This window comes from Fringilla coelebs (genome assembly GCF_963513975.1).
Source record: "Fringilla coelebs genome assembly, chromosome: 13".
NCBI lineage: Eukaryota > Metazoa > Chordata > Aves > Passeriformes > Fringillidae > Fringilla > Fringilla coelebs.
The window spans coordinates 5,524,847-5,545,830 of record NC_140039.1 but is presented as its reverse complement, the minus strand read 5'-3'; the positions used below and the strand labels follow the sequence as shown (position 1 = coordinate 5,545,830).

Here is a 20,984-nt window from a genome sequence, read left to right as displayed (position 1 = left end):
GTGCCGGCAGCCCCGGGGAGGCGGTGCCGAGGGCGGGCCGGGCCGGGGGCGGGGGCGGGGGCCAGGGCCGGGCGGACTCCATGTCCCAGGCGCCCCGGGGCCGGTCCGAGCCGTGCCGGGAGGGAGGAGGAAGAGGAAGATGCTGCGGGCGGGCTGCCGCGCCGCGCTGTCCCGCCGTCCCCCGGGCTCGGCGCCGCGGAGAGGGGCCGGGGGCACCGGGACCGGGGAGGAGGGGCTGAAGCAGACTCCGCTGGATGCCCTGCACCGGGCCCGCGGCGGGCGGATGGTGCCGTTCGCCGGCTGGACCCTTCCGCTGCACTACGGGCAGGGCCACCTCCAATCACACCTGCACACCCGCCGCCACTGCTCCCTCTTCGACGTCTCCCATATGCTGCAGGTAGCGGGGTCGGGATGAGGGGGCTGGAGCAGGGGGGCAGCCACACCGCCTCACAAACTCCCCGGCCCCTTGCAGACCCTGGTGTACGGCCGGGACCGCGTCAGGTTCATGGAGAGCCTGGTGGTGGGGGACATCGCCGAGCTGAAGCCAGGACAGGTAGGGGGCACTGGGCAGGCACCCGGCATCCAGTGGCGTCGGAGGTCCCCGGGATGCCCTGGGAGGGTCCAGGCAGCCTGCCAATGCTGCCGTGTCCCGCAGGGCACCCTGACGCTGCTCACCAACGAGAAGGGCGGCATCACGGACGACCTTATCGTCACAAACACGTCAGAAGATCACCTCTACGTGGTGTCCAACGCCGCCTGTGCTGATAAGGACTTGGCAATCTTGCGGGTATGGGGCTGCCTGAGCCCCGCGGGAGGTGGGGACAGGCAGTGGGAATGAGTCCTTCTGCCTTTTGGTGACACCGGTGTTGCACGGGGTGAGGTGGCCATGGCCTCGTGTGAGGCTGGCAGTGGCCTGGCCCCCGTGCTAGCAGCCCACTGTCACCCTGGCAGGACAGAGCGGCGCAGCTGCAGGCCACGGGCAGTGACGTACACCTGGAGGTGTCAGACAATGCGCTGCTGGCTCTGCAAGGTAGTGGGGGTCCCACATGGGCCTGCCCTCCTCCGGGTCCTCTCCCGGGGGATGTCACCGCCCTCCCCACCTCCCCCCCCCTTCCCTGGGCACTGCTGTCTTCCAGCCACCTGCCTCCCCAGGTCCCTCCATGGCACGGGTTCTGCAGGCAGGGCTGTCGGATGACCTGGCCAAGCTCTCCTTTATGAACAGCATCTCCACGACCGTCTTCGGCGTGCCGGGCTGCCGGGTCACGCGCTGTGGTTACACCGGCGAGGATGGCGTGGAGGTACCCCAGGGAACTGTGCCAGCATCCGCACTGCGGTACCAGGGCAGGGGAAGGCCGTGCCCCACTGACCCTGCCCGTGTCCCGCCGTAGATCTCAGTGCCCGCGGCGCGGGCAGTGGAGCTGGCTGAGCAGCTCCTGGGTGTCCCCGATGTGTGGCTAGCAGGGCTGGCAGCCAGGGACAGCCTGCGCCTGGAGGCCGGGCTCTGCCTCTACGGCAACGATATCGACGAGACTGTCACCCCTGCCGAGGCCGGGCTGATGTGGACGCTGGGTAGGTCCACCTCCACCTCCTCCTTGGGGAAGGCAGAGCAGCAAGGTGTCCCCAGTGGGTACAAGGGGACCAGTCAGGCATCACCAACTCTCACCCGTCTCTACCCTGCAGGGAAGCGCCGGCGTGTGGCCATGGACTTCCCTGGTGCTGCTGTCATCATGGCACAAGTGAAAGAGAAGCCAAGGCGCAGGCGTGTGGGGCTGACGTCGGTAGGACCCGCCATCCGGCCCCACATGGCCATCCTGGGCCCCGAAGGCAGGCCTGTGGGTAGGTGGGGGCAGTGGGGCTGGCATGGGCATGACCCTGAGCTGTGGCCCTGGCATTGACAGGGGCTGGCCAGGCCCCATTCACCTCCCCATATCCTCACATCCCAGGCACAGTGACCAGTGGATGTCCCTCACCCTGCCTGGGCAAGAACATTGCCATGGGCTACGTGGAAGCAGCACACAGCCGGGCTGGCACCGAGCTCACCGTCGAGGTGCGGAAGAAGCAGCACCCTGCCGTCATCACCAAGATGCCCTTCGTGCCCACCCAGTACTACATGGCCAAGTGAGGCCAGCCCATGCTGTGGGCACAGTCCCTCGGCTCCAATAAACACCCTGTCCCATTTCCCTGGCCTCCTCTCTGGTTACGGTGGCAATGCCAAAACAAGGAGCAGCAGGTGGGCACAGCACTTTAATGGTATTGGCAGTACCCAGCTGGCAGTCCTGGTGCTGCTCACTCCCGGTGTGTCTTCATGGGCTCTGTTGCGGGGCCATCCCTGCAAGAAGAGAGGCAGCGTGAGCACGGCTGGGGCAGCAGCCAGCACAGCACCCGGGCACTGAGGCAGGCACCAGCCTGTCCGTGTGGGGTGGGCCGGCCTGGGGCCCTTATTGGGCCATCCTGCTCTGGGGTGCAGCTGGGCGGGGTGGGGAGCTCAAAGGTCGGGGAGAACAGCTTGGGGGACACTTGTCAGAAGGCACAGCTGGGGGGGCTAACCGGGGCCGGTGTCGCAGAGGCCCCATCCAGACCATACCAGGCAGGCGAACAGTCACTGGGCTGTACTGGTGCAGGGTGCAGCCGAGGGGACGCTCACTGAGTGGCACGGGCAGGGGTCGCTCACCGGGCTGCGCCCCGAGAGCGCTGGCCGGACGCGGGGGAAGGAAGCCGGGCAGGCCCGCGGGGGTCAGCGGGGAATCAGCGGTTTTGGGCCCGGTAGCGGTCGGGACTCACCGGGGCGGGCAGTGCCGCTCGGCGGCGCCGTTGCGTCCCGCCGGGCCGGCGGGGGACAGGGAGTGCGCGCGGGGCCGGGAGGGCGAGGCCCCGGAAGCGGTGCCGGGGGAGCGGCGGCCGGCGGGGCCGGTCCGGTAGCAGAGCGCGGCCACCGCCCCGCCGTAGGCGCGCCAGGCCAGGCGGACGCCCAGCAGGCTGATGCCCAGCCAGAGCAGCAGCAGCTGGCACAGCGCGGCCCGCACGTCCTGTGCCGCCCACTCGGCCGCCAGCTCCCGGCCTAGCGCGGCCAGCGCCCGCCACGGCGGCTGCCAGCCCGCCGCCACCGCCGCCATGGCCGCGGGGTACCGGGGCGAGGCTGCCGGAGGGGGCGGAGCCTCTGCCCGCCCTCACCGCCGCCACAGCGCGGACCCCGGGGGCGGGGCCTTCCCGTGCCGCCTGCACTGTGGGGCGTGGCTTCGGGGGCGGGGCTTCGGAGCCCTGGTTTGGGGGCGCGGCCTGACCCGCGCCCGCCTCCATCCTGCGCTGGCAGGGCGGGGCCTTGCGGGATTGGCTCCTCCCCGGGGCGGGGCCGGGGTGTGGCCGGACGGTGGTTGGGGCCGTCATGGCGGGAAGCGAAGAGGAGTCGCGGTACTCGCGGCAGTTGTGAGTGCGGGCACCAGCACCGGGGACCGGAGCGCCACAGGATCGGGGCAGGGCGCGGTGCAGCGGTGCCGGACCCCGCTGACGGCCCCCGCCGGTACTCGCAGGTATGTGCTGGGCGGCGGCGCGCGGCGGCTGCCCGAGTCGGCGGTGCTGGTGTCGGGGCTGCGCGGGACAGGAGCACAGGTGGCGACGGCGCTGGTGCTGGCGGGGACCGGGCGCGTCGTCCTGCACGACTGCAGTGCCGCCTGCACCGCCGACCGCACCCACCAGGTACCGGCGGGGCCGGGCGGGGCTTCTGGGAACAGGTACGGGTGAGGATCTCATAACAGGAACTAGTGAGAATGCCGGCAGTGGGTGCAGATATGGGTGGGGATCCCGATAATAGGTACAGTCAGGGGCCCCAGTAACAGGTACAGGCAGGTGTCCCAGTAACGAGTATGGGTATGGGTACAGGTCCCAGAGTACAGGTATGGATGAGGGGCCCCATAATGTGTATAGGTATTGATAAGGGTCCCGGTAATAGGTAAGGACTCATGCGGGGGTCCCAGTACCAGGTGCGAGTAAGGATGGGAATCCCCATAATGAGTACAGGCTGCAATCCCAGTAACAGGTACGGGTATGGATGGGAAGGCCCCATAAAATATACAGGTACATACAAGGGTCTTGGTACAGGTGTACACTCAGGCAGGAGTCCTAGTAACAGGTATGGATGTGCCTGGATGTCACAGTAATAGGTGCAGGTGCAATTGGGAGAATCCCTGTTTGCAGGTTTGGGTTTGGGGTGTGGGGGTTCCAATCACCAGTAAAAGCTGGGGAGGCTGGTAAGGCACAGGGTGCCCTTCATTGTCACAGGTAAGGTCCTTAGCAGAGGCCCCCTGCCCAGTGCAGACAGGGCTGTGGAGCACCCCACAGTGGTGAGCTGCACCCCAGACCCTTAGGGTGTCCCACCATGTGTCCACTCTGCAGTTCCTCCTGGAAGAGAGTGATCTAGGCCAGAACCGTGCCAAGGCATCCCAGCGGGCCCTGGCTGAGCTGAACCCCCGTGTGGTGGTCGAGGCTCACACCGGGGAGCTGTCGGAGGCTTTCCTTGCCTCCTTCCAGGTGAGCCTGCATCCCGGTACCGGGGGCCCCCCGGGATGGCAGCGCTCACTGACAGACCTGGTACAGGTGGTGGTGCTGACTGAGTCCCCGCTGGAGGAGCAGCTCCGCATCGGAGACTTCTGCCATGCCCAGGGCATCTGCTTCATCGTGGCTGACACCAAGGGGCTGGCAGGGTAAGGGGTCTCATGGGGTCCTGCACTGGCTGTGGGTGTCACCTTCTCCCCAGAGCCCCAGCTCTGCGCTGCAGCCCTTGTCCCCAGTAGCCCACTGGCAGCACTGCTCGGCCTGGGCAGGACATGGCAGTGCTGGGGCAGCTTGGTGGGGCACTTCCTCTGGCAAAACCCCGCCTGTCCTCTCCAGACAGCTGTTCTGTGACTTTGGGGAGCGCTTTGTCGTTGATGACCCAGCAGAAGGGGATCCGGTGTCTGCTGCTGTGGAGCACATCTCCCACGTAGGAGGGAGGGCAGCCCCTGCAGGTCCCCCAAAATGTTGCTGCCTCCTCCACTGGCTGTATGCCACCCTAGTCCAGTGCCCCGCTCTCATGTAGGCTTCCTCTCCTCAGAGCAACCCAGGAGTAGTGACATACATGGGGACAGAGAACAGCCATGGCCACCTCTTCCACGACGGTGACCTGGTGACGTTTTCTGGCGTGCAGGGGATGACGGAGCTGAATGGCCAGGAGCCCATCCCTGTGCATGTGCTCGGTGAGACCTCCAGGGGGATCCTGGCTGCCCTAGCTCAGGGTTGAGGAACTCACGGGTCCTTGGCAGTGACCGTGATGTGACATCTATGCTCCTCTTGTCCCCAGATGCCTTCAGGCTGGAGATCAGTGACACCAGCTCCTTCTCACCCTACCGCTGTGGGGGTCTGGTTTCACAGGTGCAGCAGCCCCAGGAGTGTTCCCATGTGAGTCCTTCTCAGCCCCACGGTGCTGCCACCCAGGCTGGGGTACGGCTGTGCCATGCCGGGCCCCAGGAAAGCACTCACCCAGTCCCTGGTGCTATGCTGGCAGAAGCCCCTGTGCCAGGCACTGGAGGAGCCCAAAATCCAGGTGGCAAGTCCCGAGGATCTGCCACGCAGCTGCAGCCTGCACGCCGCCTTCCGGGCCCTCCACGCTTTCCGCAGGGAGCAGGGCCGCCTGCCGCGGCCCAGGGCACCCGTAAGTCCGTGTCCCGCTCCTGCCGGCCCTGCCGAACCGCACCGACCTGCCGGGCACTGCCTCTCCCCTCTGCCTGCAGGCGGATGCCGAGCGAGTGCTGGAGCTGGCGCGGAGCCTGGGAGCACAGCCGGGTCCCCTGGACGAGGACATCGTGCGCGCCTTCGCCAGCGTGAGCGCCGGGGACCTGAGCCCCGTGGCCGCCGTGGTCGGGGCGCTGGCGGCCCAGGAGGTGCTGAAGGTGAGCGGGGCGGGGTCCCGCTGGCCATGGCTGTCCGCGGTGGCCACGAGAGGGCACTTGCTGCCCGCCTGGGGACGCCGGGTCCGGCGGCAGGGCTGGGGTGAGGTGAGGGGGAGCGCCCCGCTGGCTACCTGCCCACGGGCTGTTCGCCCCAGGCCATCACGGGGAAGTTCCTGCCCCTGGAGCAGTGGTTGTACTTCGATGCCCTGGAGTGCCTGGCGCTGGCGGGGGCTGAGCAGCTGACAGAGGCGGACTGTGCGCCGGTGAGACCCCGTGTCCAGCCCCTCCCGGCTGCCTGGGGTGCCGTGGCTGCTGTGCTCACACAGCTCCTTGTCTCGGCAGAGAGGCTCTCGCTACGATGGCCAGATTGCCGTCTTCGGGGCCAATTTCCAGGAGATGCTGGGTCACCAGAAGTACCTGGTGGTGAGTGGGGAGGGGCCATGGCACTGGGAGGCTTCAAAGCATCCAACTGGCATGCAGGGAGCTGCAGCATCTCTGCCCTGACAGGTGGGAGCTGGTGCCATCGGCTGCGAGCTGCTGAAAAACTTTGCCATGATGGGGCTGGCGGCAGGGCCGGATGGGGAGCTCATCGTCACTGACATGGACACTGTTGCCCTCTCCAACCTCCATCGGCAGCTTCTCTATCGCTCAGCAGATATATCAGTGAGGCAGCATGAGGCAGGGGATGAGCTCCCCCCAAAGGGCATCCTGACTGTCCCAGGGGCTTTCTAGGGCTGCCCACCCCTTCTCTGCCCTGGCAGGAGCCCAAGTCGGTGGTGGCCGCAGCAGCCGTGCAGCGCATGAACCCTGATGTCAGAGTGACAGCTCACCAGAACCAGGTGGGACCTGCTACCGAGATGCTCTACAGTGACAGCTTCTTCCGGCACCTGGATGGCGTTGCCAGCGCCCTGGACACGATGGAGGCCCGTGAGTGCCAGGAAGGGCAAGGGGGCCAAGCCTCTGGACCTGCTCCCTGGGTCCCCAGCACTCCTGGCTCCCTGCAGGCACCTATTTGGAGAGACGCTGTCTCCGCTGTCGCACACCACTGCTGGACTCGGGCACGGAGGGGACACGGGGGAACGTGCTGGCCATGGTACCGTCCCTGACCGAGCCTCTGGGGCCAGCCAGCACCCCCAGGGATGGCACCTTCCCCATGTGTACCCTGCGGCACTTCCCCCGCACCATCCAGCACACGCTGCAGGTAGGCTGAGCTGCCCCAGCCACAGCACCCAGCGAGGAGGCACCGGGACCTTTGTCTTCCTTCCCCTTGTCCCTTCCAGTGGTGAGCCATGGCAGGATATGGCCCCAGCTGCTTCCTGCTGGCAGCCTGAGTACTGCTGCCCTGCCAGAGCCTCCCCCTCCCCCTGGGCTTGGGGACATGAGGGGCAGGTTCCAGTGCTCAACACCCGTTTCTCCTCCACAGTGGGCCCGTGATGAGTTTGAGGGGCTTTTCCAGCTACCTGCAGAACAAGTCAACCAGTTCATGGAGTGAGTGGGCTTTAGGGGTAGTGACACTGGGAGAGGAGCTTCCAGCTCTGCCAGAGCACCGCTGGGAATGGGGAGAGGGTGCCAGACTGCCACATCCCACCCAGATGTCTCACAGGATTGCTCTTGGGCCAGCACCAACAGTTGCCTGATTTTGCAGGGACCCAGCCTTCCTGGAGCAGCAGCTGCCTGGGAAGGTCCTGGAGCAGGTGTGGGAGAGCCTGCGGGAGCGGCCGCGGGACTGGCGGGACTGCGTGCGCTGGGCACGGCAGCACTGGCAGCACTGCTACCACGATGCCATCGCCCAGCTGCTGCACATCTATCCCCCGGAGCATGTGAGCCCAGCACCACAGGGCTAGCACCCCCTGCACGCCCGTCCCTCCACCAGCCACCTCACTGCAGCCGTGGGCACACGCTCCTGGGCCTGACTCTTCTCTCCCTGTGCCAGGAAACCAGCCCGGGTGTCCCCTTCTGGGCAGGGGACAGGAGCTGTCCCCATCCACTGACATTCAACCCTGACAACGTGAGTGCAGGGAGGGAGAGCTGTGGGGTCTCATGTGGGAATGGTATGGGCAGAGGGAGAGCCAAGCCTGTGCTGGGCATACCGGGAATACTGAACTGTAGTTCTGTATTCATACTGGGAATACTGAACTGTAATTGTGCTATGTCTGCACAGTCTGTCCCTGTCTCCCAGTCAGTGAGGGCACTGCAGGGGACAGCTTGCACATACTCTGTGGCCAGAGGAGGAGGAGAGGCTCCTCCACCTCCACTCTGGGGCAAAGCCAGGCAGTTCTACCAGCTCAGGGCAGTGCTGGCAGCCCTTGGCTATGTGGGACCACCCCAGCAAGGCACCCCATGGCCACCCCTGTTCTGCTTTGCAGGACACCCACCTGGATTATGTCCTGGCTGCTGCCCACCTCTTTGCCCAAGTATACAGGGTGCCACCATGCAGGGACCGGGCGGCCATCCAGGCCATCCTCCGTGATGTGGTCCTGCCACCCTTTACACCCCAGGAAGGGCTCCAGATCCCCCTCACAGAGGAACCCAGTGAGGAGGCACAAGTTCCCACAGGTGAGGTTCCCAGGTATGTTCCTGGGTCCAGCCTGGTGGTTGTGGGGCTGTGGCTTCTTGTCCCTGCTCCAGCACCCAAGATGACCCAGACCAAGGCAGGGGCCCAGCAGTGCCACAGAGCAGGAGTATCATGCCAGGCATCCCTGTGCCTCCAGATCACAGGCAGCTGACAGAGCTTACCCAGGATCTGGTGCAGTGGAGAAAAGAACTGGTAGGGGATGAAGACATACAAGCACCCTTGATGGAGCCCATCCACTTTGAGAAGGTAGCAGAGCCAGGCAGGTGGCCCTGCTCAGCCCGGGGGGGTTGATGTCCCCATGGGATGCAGATGTCCTCCCACTCCTCCCCACAGGACAACGATGTCCACATAGACTTTATCACAGCAGCATCCAACCTGCGTGCAGAGAACTATGGCATCTCCCCTGCCAACAGGCTGACGGTGAGAGGGGCAGCCTGTGGGGTCAGGAGTCCCTGTCCTGTGTGGGGCAGCTGGTGACACCCTCCTGTCCTCAGAGCAAGCGAATTGCTGGGAGGATCGTGCCCGCCATCATCACCACCACGGCAGCCGTGGCCGGGCTGGCGTGCCTGGAGGTCTACAAGCTGGTGTGGGGCTGCCAGGACCTCAGCTGCTACCGCAACAGCAACATCAGCCTGTCTGCCTGCCTGCTGCTGCGTGTGCAGCCCCCGCCAGCCCCCACCTACCGGGTAGGACCCTCTTCCCTGGGAAAGTGCAGGTGGGGGACACGCAGGGGCCAGTGGCATCTGCTGTGGGACAATGTCAGGGGGACGCAGGGGAAGGAGGTGGCTACGCAGCAAGGGCAGCCCTGGCCATAGCACTCCAGAAATGGATCTGGGTGCTGCAGTGGGCTGGAAATGCTGCCAGGCAATGAGGAACCAGCTCCTTCCCCCAGCTGCCCCCCCAGCACTGAGACATTGCCACTGTCCCATTGGCCCAGCTGTGATGCTCTGGGGTGCCCATGGGGCTGAGGCAGCCCCAGTGCCCCATGGCAGGCCCCACGCTGAGCCCCACAGCCAGGGGTGGGAGCCGCTGCAGCCGCACTCATCTGGCTTATGGAAACCAGCTGCGGCAGGCAGAGAGCAGCTGGCACCGGGCCGGGAAGGGCCGCCCGGGGGAGCGGGGCCGGGGGTCCCGGCGGTGGGGAACCAGGGAGGGAGAGCGGGGGTGGGGGCAGGCCCAGATTGGGACCGTCTGGGCTATAGAGGCCCCTTTGTCTGGGGGTTTATGGCGTGCGAGGCAGCCCTTCCGGCACGGCAGGAAGCGCCGATTGGAACCAGATTGGCCCGGGGGGCCCAGGGCCGGGGGCAGGAAGAGGGGGAGGGAGGCGACTGCACTGCCTTGAGCCGGCTCCAGCACCACTTCGGGCTGATGGCTGCCCCATGGCCCCCTCAAACCCCATGCCCAGCCCTGTGCCATCCTGGCTGTTGTGTCCCTGGGTTGGCATCATCCCCGGGAGGAGGATGCTGCTGGGTCTGGCCATGCCCTCAGGTCCCTGCAGCAGCACCCAACCCCTCCATGTGCCAGGGCGAGGACACCCGGTGTGACATTTCACACCCAGCTGCTGGGCTATGGTGGGAACACATGTCCCCAAGGCCTGGTTGGTGTGACCCATGTCCCCATGGGGACCTGGGGAGCCCATGCTGGGGGCCAGCCTTGTCCAGAGGAATATGCTTCCCAGGGCCAGAGCAATGCACTTAGGTGGTGGAGGGCCAGGCCATGGCTTTCCCTTTGTGCCCCGGTGAGGATGGGGTTAAGCCCTTCTTGCCACCAGTGGGATAAGTGCAGGCAGCAGAAGGCGGAGGTGAGAAGGCAGCAGAAAGCAGGAGGGAGAGTGACCAGGTGTGAACACCCCTCCCGAGTGGGGCTGGGGCCAGGCGGGCCGTGCTGGCGCTGCCTGCAGCGAGGGCAGATGGCCGAGTAGCCCTGCCAGACGGTGTGGGGCCGCGTCCGGCGCTCAGCCCCGGGCTTGGCACCACACTGGCCTCCTTGGGCCGGAGCAGGGGTCGTGGGGCCACAGGCATGAGAAGAGATGATTGTGTGGGGCTGGGCAACGCTTCAATGGCCTTTTGTGCGCCTGTCCTGGCCCGGGGCTAGGGGCAGCGCCGGCCCCACACTGACACTGACCCTTAAGTGGACCCCAGCAGTGCTGGGGGGATAGTTGTGTCCCCCACTGCCCCTGCACCACCATGGTGCCCCCATCACCCTGCCCATTTGCCTGCCCTGATGTCCCCCAGCCCTCGTGCTGCACCAGTCCCTGCGCCATGGGGCTGGTCAGCCAGGATCTGGGGTGCCAAGTGCTGGCTGCTACCCCTGGCAGTACGGCGGGCGGGAGTGGAGCTGCTGGGACCGGCTGGAGATGCGGGCAGTCGGCGCAGATGGGCAGGCGATGACAGTGCAGGAGGTGCTGGACTGGCTGCAGGTGAGCCTAGCGCTGTCAGCACTCAGGTCGCCCTGGGGCATGCAGGGGCAGATCCTGACACCCACCTCTTGTAGAGGACCCATGGCTGGACAGTGACCATGCTCCTGTGTGGTGACATCGTGCTCTATGACAGCCAGGCAGATGCAGAGACACGGGCCCGGCAGCAGGCGCAGAGGTAGGTCCCTGGCTCCAGGGCCCAATCCTGCCCCGGGGGGGCTTCCAGCCCCCACTGCCTCAGTCCTGAGCCACTCCAGCTGCAGTGCAGCTCCCAGCCGGCTGCTGGATAAACATCCTGCCGGCAGCACTTCCCGTGGCAGGACCCCTGCCTGGCCCCTTGCTGCTGGCCCCTGCATCCCACCAACCTGGCCGGACACCCCTGAGGGGCCCAAGGCACCCCCGGAACACTCGGCCAGCCTTGGGGGACAAGCCAGTGTCCCCAAAACCCCCTTTTTCTGCTACAGGTTATCCAAGAGCTTGGAGGATGCCGGGATGCCGCAGCAGCAGGACCTGGAGCTGCTGTATGTGTGCGAGGGAGAGGATGCTGAGGCTGAAGATACCCGTCCCCCTCTCCTGTGCTTCCTACCTTGAGCAAGGGGCCAGCACCTCCTGTCCCATGCAATAAAAGCTGCAGGCTGCAATAGCCCTCCTTGCAAAACCCCCCTGCTTGCCCCTGCCTGGAGTCGGGGCACAGGCACTCCCTTTTAATAAATGCTGTGGCGCCCAGACCATATAAAACGGGGGTTTATTTACAAGGTGGGGGTGCGGGCCGCAGCAGCAGGGCTAAATGTAGCCGATAACGTCGTTGCAGATGATGGGCTGGCGGCTGCGGCTGTTCATCAAGGCGGTGAAGCGGTGGAAGTCCGTGGCCAGCTGGGCGATGTTGCTGTGGGATTGGTGGAAGCAGGCGCCCTTGGGCTGTCCCCCCAGCCCCAGCGGGCAGGAGAAACGCTTGGTGGCATCGCGGCCCCCCGGCCGGGCACCGTCGGCCGCCCGGGGCCGGGCCATGTTGGCCAGCTTACGGCGCACGTTGCCCGAGAGGCTGAGCAGGAAGGCGGGGGGCTTGGCCAGCCGGCGGGAGGGCTCGGCGGGGGCCCGGCGACGCGGTTCGGCGCCCACCTCGGGCAGGTCCATCCAGTTCTCCACCAGGTCAGCGAAGCAGTTATCGCCCAGCACCAGAGGCTGCCGGTTCCGGCTCTGCGACAGCAGCGCTACGGTCCAGTCCTGCGTGTCGGCGGGCTCCAGGGCCCGCCACTGCTCCAGGCATGCGTCCGAGGTGGATTTGGGGCGGACACGGCGGGCGGGGGCGGGCGGTGGGGCGGCGGGGCCGGCGGAGAGCCGGTGTGCCCGTTGGCAGGGCAGCAGATGCCGGCGCCGCACGGGCACCTCCTCTTCCCTCCACGTGCCCCCCGACGCCTCCGAGTACCCCGAGTCGAACTCCAGGCTGCGCTCGCTGGCCGGGGGGGAGCGAGCGGCCGGGCCTCCCCCGTCCTCCTCCTCGCCGCCGGGATCCAGGCTGCAGGCCGAGTCCGCCGCCGAGCCGGGGCGCGGGGCACGGGGGCCCGGCCCCGTCGCCCTTCCGGGGTGGAGCGGCGTCTGCCGCGTGCCGTGCATGTGCGCCCGCGGCGTCGGCCCCGCGTCCCGCCGGCACCACTGCAGGGAAAGGGCACATCAGCACATCGCCACCGCCCCGGCCAGCACCGCCATCCCCATCCCGCCCTCCTCGGCACCCCGCGCCCCCCCGCTCCGGCTCGTGGGGGCTTCGCTGGCGCAATGGGCGTGCGGCAGGGTGCGGAGAGCGGGCCGCAGGTCCCGGCTTGCCTCCAGCCCCGGGCCCCGCTTTCCTGCGGCTCCTGCGCGGAGCCGGCCGGCGTGCAGCGGCTTGTCGGGTGAGCAAGCAGGCACCCAGCCCCGGCCGTGCCTGCGGGAAATGACAGAGGGCCACGGCACGTAGGAGCGGGCGCTCCACTGCCCCCCCCGACAGCCCCTCGAGTGCCCCCTTCTCGGTGGGGAGGCAGCCGGGACGCCCCTCCGGCAGAGTCCCACTCGGTGGCACGGGGCCAGCGGCAGCCCCGGGGCACCCGCGGGTGCTGGGGTGGGGCTCTGCCCCCGCGCGTTGGCAGGGCCACCCACCCACCCTGTGCCCTCCAGCTGGGGACACCCCAGGTGACGTCAGGGGGCAGCCAGGCCTGCGCCCAAGGCCCGGGACCCCCAAACGCCGGGAAATACAGGGGACCAAGGCAGCCAGGGCTGAACGGAGCACGGCCGGGCGGGCGCTGGAAGGGACTGCTGGCTCCCGCAGCCGGGCCGCTCCTCGCTCTTGAATTCCTATTGTCTGAACCCAAAAGCAGGGTGTTACGTCCGCTTTCCTTTCCGCGTTGGAGTCGCGGGAAGCTGAGTGTGCAGGAGGGATTGCTTCCAGGACCGATAATTCTGTCCTCTCTGGCTGGCCCTGACACAGCTGCTGGCAGGGCTGTCCTTGTCCCTCTCCACGTCCCCGTGCAAATCCCTATCCCCCTCCCCGCTGGCGGGGACCCTCTCATCCAGCCGTAGTGGCATTGTGCCACCACTCAAAGCCGCCCAGTCCTGCTGCTGGCCGGGAACACTGGGGCAGCCGGTTGTGAGGTGCTCGGTAAGCATGTGGCAGGCCCAGGAGAGCCGAAGGGCCACCCTGTCACTGCCGTCCCTCGGGGCAGCCCAGGTGGGTGGCAGGGTTGCAGCTCCGGGGGGACGGTGCCGCTGGCACCTTGACAGCTGGACACTGTGGCCGCTGGCCACCCGTGTCCCCACACCGCCAGGGTCCTACCGGGCGCACACGTCCCCCGCGCCGCCTTTGGCCTCGCCTGTAATGTCACGGCCTTGATGTCACCGGCAGAGCCCGGACGTCACGGCAGTCCCGCAGTCCCGGGGCGGCGGGGCGCGGGCACGGTGGTCCCGTCTCGTCCCGTTCCCTCCCGGTGCCCGCGGCGGCACTCACCCGGTCGGCGCCGAGCTCGTCTGAGCGGGCGTTGTGCATGCCCGGTCCTGCTCCCCGGCGCCGCTCCCGGCCCCGCTCCCAGAGTCGCCGGTACCGGTGGCGGAGCAGCAGCAGCGACAGCGGACGGAGCGCCCGGCCGTGCCCGCCGCCTCCCGGCGCTGCCCGGCGGCCCCGCCCCGCCCCGCCCCGGCCAATGGGGCCGCCGTAACGTGAGCCCGGCCCGCACCGGCACCGCCGCCCCGGGGCCCCGCCCCGCCCACGGACCCCTCCCCGCCGCCCCGGGGTCCCGCGCCGGGCACCACCCGGGCACCGCCGGGCCAGGCGGGATCCGTGTCCCGGCCGGCGGCACCTCGGGCACCGGGGGTCCCGCAGCTCGGTATGCCCCGCCGGGAAGGAGGGCAGTCCCGGTACAGAGCCCCGGCGGAGGCATCCCCCGTCGGCACCCCACGCCACCGGGCTGCCAGAGCCGGGCTGGGCGCTGGAGGAGGGAAAGGAAGAGTGACCCGGGCCGCGGTGCCCGTTAATTGGGAACTAATAGCGCTTAATGGGGATCCCGGGAGAAGCGGCACTGGTTTGCAAATGAACGAGAACACGGCCAAAAATTACCTCCCAGCTAATTTTCCCGGTTCCCGAGCGTGCCGCGTGGTGAAGCAGCGTGGTGGGGTGCCAGCCAAACCCCACGGAGCTGCGAGTGGCGAGGGGCTGGGAGCGGCGGCGTGCAGAGCCGGGGGCACTGGAGCCGTGCCCTGTCCCTCCCCTGGCCGGGACGGCCAGCACGGGTGGGGATGAACGGCATGACGCCGGGCCGGGGTGGTGCCCAGCAGCCCTGGCAACCCGCTGCAGCTTGTCCCAAACACTCAGCGAGCCATGGGCATGCACGGACACCTCACCTTCCTCCTCCTCAGCCTCTGTGCCCCGGGTAGGTGCTTCAAGGTGACAGTGTTCCGGGAACCCTTTGCCAGATCGTGGGGGGATGACTGAGAGGAAGGCAACAGGGTTCTCCTCAGTTGCTCCCAAATTCCTGGGGCTGACCCCAGGATGGGCAGAGGGACTGGTAGCTGCCTGGCTGGGTTGAGGCGGGGAAGGGGCTCAGGGCATTGCCCGGGTGTCCTCACGGTGTCCTCAGCATTGCCAGGATGTTACTGGGGCTTCTTTTGGGCATCACTGTGGCATATCCAGACACCACTGGGGTTTCTTCAGAGCATCTCACAGAGGGAATTCTGGGGCCTCCCCAGGGCATTGCCAGGGCACACCTGGCAGGCTGCAGTGACACTCTCCTCTTTGCAGGGACTTTCGTCCGAGGAACAGGTAAGAGCGGGATGTTTGGACCCAGCTGTGTCTGCCAGGGACAGCTGTGCCTGCACTGGTGCTTAGGTGCAGGAGCAGAGCTCCATAAGCACAGCTGGATGAGCCATCAGTGGTCCCTGGGGTCTTCCACCAGTCCTGCCTGACCTGCCACGTGTGGTGGCCCTGGGTGAGGACACAGTGTCAGGCAGCCGCGTCGCTGAGGTGACCGTGTCCTGCAGCAACTCCAGCGGCAGTCCCAATGTCACCCTGGATAGCATCGAGCCCGACCACCCCTTCAACTCCATCGCCATCAGCTCTGACCCCACGGATGCCACCACATTCCGGGCAGAGGTGTGGCTGGGGAATAGGGAGGGGGGCAGGAGCTGGCAGGCACCCTGCTGAGTGACTGTGTCCCCATGGCAGGTGACACTGCGTGCTGGTGCAGAGCTCGATGCCCGCCGGGTGAACCAGTACACACTGATCCTGCGGGCTGCTTGTCCTGGTGAGGATGAGGTGGAAGAACGGCTCTTTGTCCGGGTGACAGCAGGGCATGTGCTGCGCTGTGACACCCCCTTTGCCAGTGCAGGTAGGAACAGGGGGGCACAGGGCAGCGGGGGCTGTGGATGCCAGCCAGCACCAAGCTCCCACAGCTGTGCTGTGCTCCAGAGGGGGATGTGGTGCTGGTGTTGGCAGATGTGGCGCCCCGGACACCCCTGTACGCGGTGCTGCCACAGCCACTCGGTGAGCTGACGGTGAGTGGCAGCTCCCTGGGGGCCACACCCCCATAGAAGAGAGCAGCCTTGGGGACAGCAGAACCCCGAGTATGGAGGAGTGGGACAGGGGTTCCCATCACCTTCCTTTTTTGCAGTTCAGGCTCCGAAACCGCAACACACCCCTCACGCTCACCCGCCGGGGCCTGGTGCTGGCACCTGACAATGGTTTTGATCCCAGCAAGGACACCCAGGTGGGCACCAGCAACCTCAGGCTGGTCACAGCCACCTCTCAGTCCACTGGGGCTTAGCCCCTCCCTGGCCATGGCTCTCCACATCCTGCTCTGCCCATTAGACCCCTGTCTCCCCCTGGACCCACAAGTGCTCCAGCCCTGTCCCCATCCCCTTCTGCATCTCAAGTCCTGTCCATATCCTCATCCCTGTCTGTATTCCTGACCATTCTAGTCTCCAGCTCATACTCATCTCCATCTCCATGCCTCTTCCCACCTCTGTTCCTACTCCAAGCCCCATTCTCATCTCTTGCCCCCTCTCCTTTGTCTCTGTTCCTGTTTCTGTTCCCATCCCATCGCTATTCCTGTCCCCATCCCCATCGTTGGTGCCACCTGGGCTGTCCCACAGCTGCCCCGGTGCTGGCCCACAGACGTTCCGGTTGGAGATTGAGGTGATGGATCGTCACGGGCACAACTGCAGCGGGGCTCTAAGGGTGGAGGTGCTGCCATCACGCCGTCCCCGCGTCACCTTCCCGTGAGTGGGGCTGTGCCAGGAGGGGGGTGCTGGTGGCACCAGGCTGTGCCACAATGCCCACCTTGCCTGCAGTGAGCCACACCGGGCTGTGACGGTGACAGGAGGCATTGGCCCCCTGGAGGTGGTCACACAGGTCAATGCCAGAGGGGACAATGTCCGCTATGCCATCCTTGCTTCTGTGGCTCCCGCGCTCTTCACCATTGACGAGAGTGAGCACGGCAGCAGGGATCCCCAAGGATACCCTCTCCCTGTCCCAGTGCCCAGTGTGAGGCCATGGCTCCTCCTGCAGTGACAGGTCAGATCCGCAGCACCCGGCGGCTGCAGGGGATCCGTGACCACCTCCTCATCCGAGCTTACAACGCGCTGCACCCCGAGGACCACGCCACCGCCACAGTCAATATCACCGTGCAGGGGACAGACCGCCTGGCACCAAGATGTGTCCCAGCCATCTTTGTGTATGGTTCAGGGGGGAATGGGCTGCATGGACTCTATGCTAAACTCAGGACATGGGACAGAGGCTGAGCTGGCTGCCCCACCACAGGTCCCAGGTGTCCGAAACCATGCCCCCCGGCAGCACGTTGGTGACACTGAGGTGCACCAGCTCCACCAGCACTGACGGGTGTCTGCACTATGCTCTCGAGGGGCCTCCCTCCTCCCGCTCCCACTTCTGCATGGATGGGCCACAGCTGAAGGTGAGTGGGGCCATGGGCAGTGCCCAGGTGGACCCAGCAAGCCCAGACCCCAGAGCCCAGTGGGACAATGGGACCCTGTGACATGTGCTGTCATGTCAGGTTCTGGATCAGGGCTCCTCAGGGCTCCCTGCTCCCCAAGGCCTGCTCCTTCTCCTCACTTTCTCCCTCCTTCTCCCCTGGCATCACAGCTTTGTGGGTCACCCTGGCTTTGTGGGACACTCTGGCTTTGCAGGGCATCTGAGCTTTGCAGAGCACCTCAGCTCTGCCTGACTCTCCCCTCCTGGCTTGGCAGGTCAACACCACCCTGGACTATGACTCAGAGGCCATGGCTGCTCTGGGCTTCCAGTTCACGGCCACCATTGTGGTGACAGTGGGAGGGCAGACCCAACAGAGCAGTGAGTGCCTATGTCCCTAGGGTGGGAAAACACCTTTCCCAATCCCCAAACCAGCAGATCACGAAGAAAACATTCCCTCCCTGCTGCCCCAGAGATGCCCACCCCAGGGGTGGTGCCTCTGTCCCCGTGTCACCCAGCCCGGCAGAGGCTGTGGGGTGGTGCCAACATGGCTGAGCAGCTGTGTGCCACACAGCCCGTGTGCCTGTGCTCGTGACGGTGACCCCTGTCAACGAATTCACACCAGCGTGCCCCAGCAGTGCCACCTTCACCGTGCCAGAGACAGCAGCTTTCGGCAGCCTCGTGGGGCGTGTGGTTGGCACCGACCGCGACTACCCCCAGGACAGCCTGGAGTACAGCCTGGAGGGGAGGCCTGGCCCCGCACAGCCCTTCTCCATCGACAGGCGCACTGGTGAGCACCCGGCCCCTTCCCCAGCCCCCGCCACACCCTTGGCACCTACCGGCTCCCAGCAGCTCACGCCTCGCACAGGCGAGATCCGCGTGGTGGGAGCCCTGGATTCGCAGCAGCAGAAGAGCTACAGGCTGGCGGTGCGGCTGACGGACAGCCACAATGACCTGGACCTAAGGAAGAGGCGGAGCTGTCTGTGCGACGTGTCTGTGCGCCTGCAGGTGTGCGGGCAGCCCGCTGGGTCGGCTGTGGTGGGTGCGAGGACTGGGGGCACCCTACCGCTTCCTCCTGCTCCTGGCAGGCTGTGCGGGACCAGCTGCCGGTGTGCATCCCCGAAGTGCAGGAGCTGCGGATCACGGCTGGGTCCCCGGGCAGCCGCCAGCCTGTCACCCGCCTGGAGTGCCAGGGCGGCCCCGACAGCGCCCTGCTGACCTACAACATTGTTGGAGGTGAGGAGCGGCCAAGCCACGGCACAAACCAGCCCTGGCCGTGGTGGGACACTGAGCAGACCCTCTCGTCCAGGCAATGAAGATGGGCGCTTTCGGCTGGAGGGGAACACCCTTGTCTACCTGCCCGGTGACCGAGCCGAGCCCCAGCCCTTTGTCCTGCTGGTGGAGGTGTGGGGCGGCTCTGGTGGCCGCCGACGCAGCAGCCTGGTGGCACGGGTGGTGCACGTCACCCCCCGGAGCACCGCGGTGCCACCCAGCACCACCACCCAGCACACGGTGAGCAGAGCCCGTGACCGGGACGTGCTCCAGGGTCCCTTGAAGCTCGCGCGGCCCTCACCCCACTGCCTCCACAGACGCTGCAGAAGGAGCCGCTGGTTGTCCTGCAGACGGAGGCAGTGTGGCACCCGCCAGCCTGGTTTGTGGCCGTGCTGACCATCTCTGGTGTCCTGCTGCTGGCCACCCTGGGCTGCGTGGCCCGGAACCTGCTGTGCAGGTGAGCCCCAGCCCGCCTCACGGCATGGCTCAGTGAGCAAGGCGAAGGGCTCACGGCTGCCTTCTGCTCCTCCCACAGCAGCCGGGCCCCTGGCAAGCTGCTCCTGGCCAAGAGGTGAGTGCTGTATGGCCAGGGTGGTCACATTGGCAGTTGTATTGTCCTTGCAGGCAGCCAGGGAGGCACAGCACACGGGGTATGTTTAATATTCTCTGCATTTGGCTGTGGCTTGCTGTGCCAGGGAGCTGACTCTGCCCAGGGCAAGGGTGCAGCCCTGATGGGGGCTGTGGAAGCAGACAGAGCAATTTGGCCGGTAGACCATGATGTCGGTGGCCAGACTGGGGCACAAACTCTGAAGTGGACAGGGTGGGATGGCACAGTGCTGGTGCCAATGGCTACTGCAAGGCTGGGTCCTGGCACCAGGGCTGAGGTCACTGCAGCTCACCAGGGGAGCCCCTTTTTGGCAGGGGTGAGCTTCATTTGTCAGGGAAGGCTCCCAGGGAAGAGCTGAGCAGGCTGCACAACCCCTGGAGGATCAGTGATGGTGACAGGTGACAGAGGACAGAGCCTAGACAGACACTAGACCAGCCTGTGCCAAGTGTCTGTGCAGCAAGGAGGGGACATGCTGGATAACAGGGTAACAGTCACCTCCAGTGGCATAACTGCCCCGGGGTGACACATAGCTGGATCCAGGTTCATTGGCAAGCTTGGGGACACAGTGCTTGGTGACACTGGGACACTGTAGTGACCATGCAAGGGAGAAGACCCAGGGTCAGCCCCTGTGGGTGGCCCTGGCAGCTCCCCCAGCACAGCATCCTGCAAGCACAAGAGTGGATCAGGGCTCCTCAGGAGAAACAAGAGGATGTGGTGGCAGACCTGCTTGGTGCTCAGGCACTGGTGAAAGGTGGTGGTGCTTGGGGGAGCACAGCCCTGTCACAGTCCCCTCCTGTGCCAGGGGACAATCAGGTAGGTGGATGATGGGCTTAATAGGGTGCAGCTGGCAGGGCAAAACCTGGCTGTCAAGTCTCTCCCAGCAGCATCTCTTGGGGTTGAGGCTGGCAGCCCATCACTGACAGCATTCCCTCCCTTCCCCTCTTCCTTCTGCTGCTCCTGGGATGCGGTGGAGCACAGCGGGGGCAAGGAGGAACAGGGACACCCACATGCCAGCAGCCCAGTAAGTGTGTGGCAGTGAGGGTGGGTGCCCTGCCAGGGAGGCAGAAGGGCCCTGTGGCCCTCAGCAGCCTCTCCTGTCTCCTCCCCACAGGGGCAGTTCGATGGCCATGCTCAGGACCCATGTGAGTGCCCTGTCCCACAGCCCTAACAGCAGGCTCAGGTTGTGTCCCCCAGGGCAGAGGAGTCTGGGGACATCAGGGATGGGGACCAAACCCACAGGGCGGTGACTGAGTGCTGCCTCCATCCCAGGCACCGGCAGGGACTATCTCTTCAGCAGCATGACCGGGGCTCGGCGCTGGATCTGAAGGGCTCGACTTGAGGAGGGGCTCCTTGTGCCCCGCAGCTCCACGGGGGCAGTGCTGGGCAGAGCGCCGGGCGCTGGCAGACAGCTGGCACGGCCCCCGAGGAGGAGAGCCATCCTTTGTGGCCAAACCTGCTGCACACGGGGTGCAGCCACACCCTGAGCCACCTCAGCCAGTGTAGCGCTAATAAACGTGTCAGAGATTGCACAGGCGGCTGTGATTGCCTTAGGGAGTCCCGGTGCAGGGCAGTGCTGCTGGTGGCTGTCCTGCTGTGGTGGTCATTAGCACTGTCTCGTCAGCTGCGACTCAGGACGAGGATTGGCAGCTGGCTTGGCACTGCGAAAAAGGTTATGAGAGCTTCGGCCAAGTCTGCTTCGGTCACAGAAGCATCTCTGTAGCCTCTGGATGTGACCCAGCCGGGGCAGT

At 66.2% G+C, this 20,984-nt stretch overlaps 5 protein-coding genes across 5 annotated transcripts; 3 read left to right on the top strand and 2 right to left on the bottom strand.

The window, feature by feature from the left end:
* Positions 1-139: 139 nt before the first annotated feature.
* Positions 140-2,240, top strand: AMT (aminomethyltransferase; the record flags this gene model as incomplete). Its single annotated transcript, XM_084214292.1, has 8 exons — positions 140-397; positions 473-553; positions 656-787; positions 952-1,030; positions 1,153-1,298; positions 1,389-1,569; positions 1,681-1,836; positions 1,944-2,240. 8 exons carry the CDS (start codon positions 140-142, stop codon positions 2,120-2,122), a joined length of 1,212 nt encoding a protein of 403 aa, XP_084070418.1. The 3' UTR covers positions 2,123-2,240.
* On the bottom strand, positions 2,217-3,171 carry TCTA (T cell leukemia translocation altered). The gene is made up of 2 exons (XM_084214293.1): positions 2,782-3,171; positions 2,217-2,329 (listed from the first exon to the last, which is right to left on the bottom strand). The coding sequence occupies exons 1-2, from the start codon at positions 3,111-3,113 to the stop codon at positions 2,287-2,289; spliced, it is 375 nt and encodes a 124-aa protein (XP_084070419.1). The 5' UTR covers positions 3,114-3,171; the 3' UTR covers positions 2,217-2,286.
* A 200-nt stretch (positions 3,172-3,371) lies between these two features.
* UBA7 (ubiquitin like modifier activating enzyme 7) lies at positions 3,372-11,521 on the top strand. Its single transcript, XM_084214190.1, has 24 exons — positions 3,372-3,423; positions 3,528-3,693; positions 4,390-4,524; positions 4,591-4,697; positions 4,885-4,975; positions 5,087-5,228; positions 5,333-5,430; positions 5,537-5,683; positions 5,763-5,921; positions 6,077-6,184; positions 6,264-6,344; positions 6,429-6,584; positions 6,683-6,848; positions 6,926-7,122; positions 7,345-7,409; positions 7,567-7,741; positions 7,855-7,929; positions 8,288-8,477; positions 8,633-8,742; positions 8,830-8,916; positions 8,991-9,182; positions 10,814-10,915; positions 10,990-11,090; positions 11,377-11,521. The coding sequence occupies exons 1-24, from the start codon at positions 3,383-3,385 to the stop codon at positions 11,501-11,503; spliced, it is 3,018 nt and encodes a 1,005-aa protein (XP_084070316.1). The 5' UTR covers positions 3,372-3,382; the 3' UTR covers positions 11,504-11,521.
* Positions 11,522-11,695: 174 nt separating this feature from the next.
* INKA1 (inka box actin regulator 1) lies at positions 11,696-14,024 on the bottom strand (the record flags this gene model as incomplete). Its single annotated transcript, XM_084214192.1, has 2 exons — positions 13,890-14,024; positions 11,696-12,565 (listed from the first exon to the last, which is right to left on the bottom strand). Exons 1-2 carry the CDS (start codon positions 13,926-13,928, stop codon positions 11,696-11,698), a joined length of 909 nt encoding a protein of 302 aa, XP_084070318.1. The 5' UTR covers positions 13,929-14,024.
* A 732-nt stretch (positions 14,025-14,756) lies between these two features.
* Positions 14,757-20,573, top strand: CDHR4 (cadherin related family member 4; the record flags this gene model as incomplete). Its single annotated transcript, XM_084214271.1, has 21 exons — positions 14,757-14,808; positions 15,177-15,197; positions 15,331-15,527; positions 15,600-15,762; positions 15,843-15,928; positions 16,045-16,140; positions 16,548-16,651; positions 16,724-16,860; positions 16,941-17,106; positions 17,193-17,343; positions 17,636-17,738; positions 17,932-18,147; positions 18,226-18,365; positions 18,446-18,593; positions 18,667-18,869; positions 18,947-19,086; positions 19,165-19,200; positions 20,039-20,049; positions 20,121-20,257; positions 20,348-20,378; positions 20,506-20,573. The coding sequence occupies 21 exons, from the start codon at positions 14,757-14,759 to the stop codon at positions 20,559-20,561; spliced, it is 2,394 nt and encodes a 797-aa protein (XP_084070397.1). The 3' UTR covers positions 20,562-20,573.
* Positions 20,574-20,984: the final 411 nt, after the last annotated feature.

Bases quoted from the DNA above. Each gene is read 5' to 3' on its own strand.
- UBA7 (XM_084214190.1), top strand. From the start codon at position 3,383: ATGGCGGGAAGCGAAGAGGAGTCGCGGTACTCGCGGCAGTT. The intron at 5,229-5,332 runs GTGAGACCTCCA...TCTTGTCCCCAG, and splicing joins CATCCCTGTGCATGTGCTCG to ATGCCTTCAGGCTGGAGATC. The intron at 7,742-7,854 runs GTGAGCCCAGCA...TCCCTGTGCCAG, and splicing joins ACATCTATCCCCCGGAGCAT to GAAACCAGCCCGGGTGTCCC.
- TCTA (XM_084214293.1), bottom strand. From the start codon at position 3,113: ATGGCGGCGGTGGCGGCGGGCTGGCAGCCGCCGTGGCGGGCGCTGGCC. The intron at 2,330-2,781 runs GTGAGTCCCGAC...CTCTTCTTGCAG, and splicing joins GAGCGGCACTGCCCGCCCCG to GGATGGCCCCGCAACAGAGC.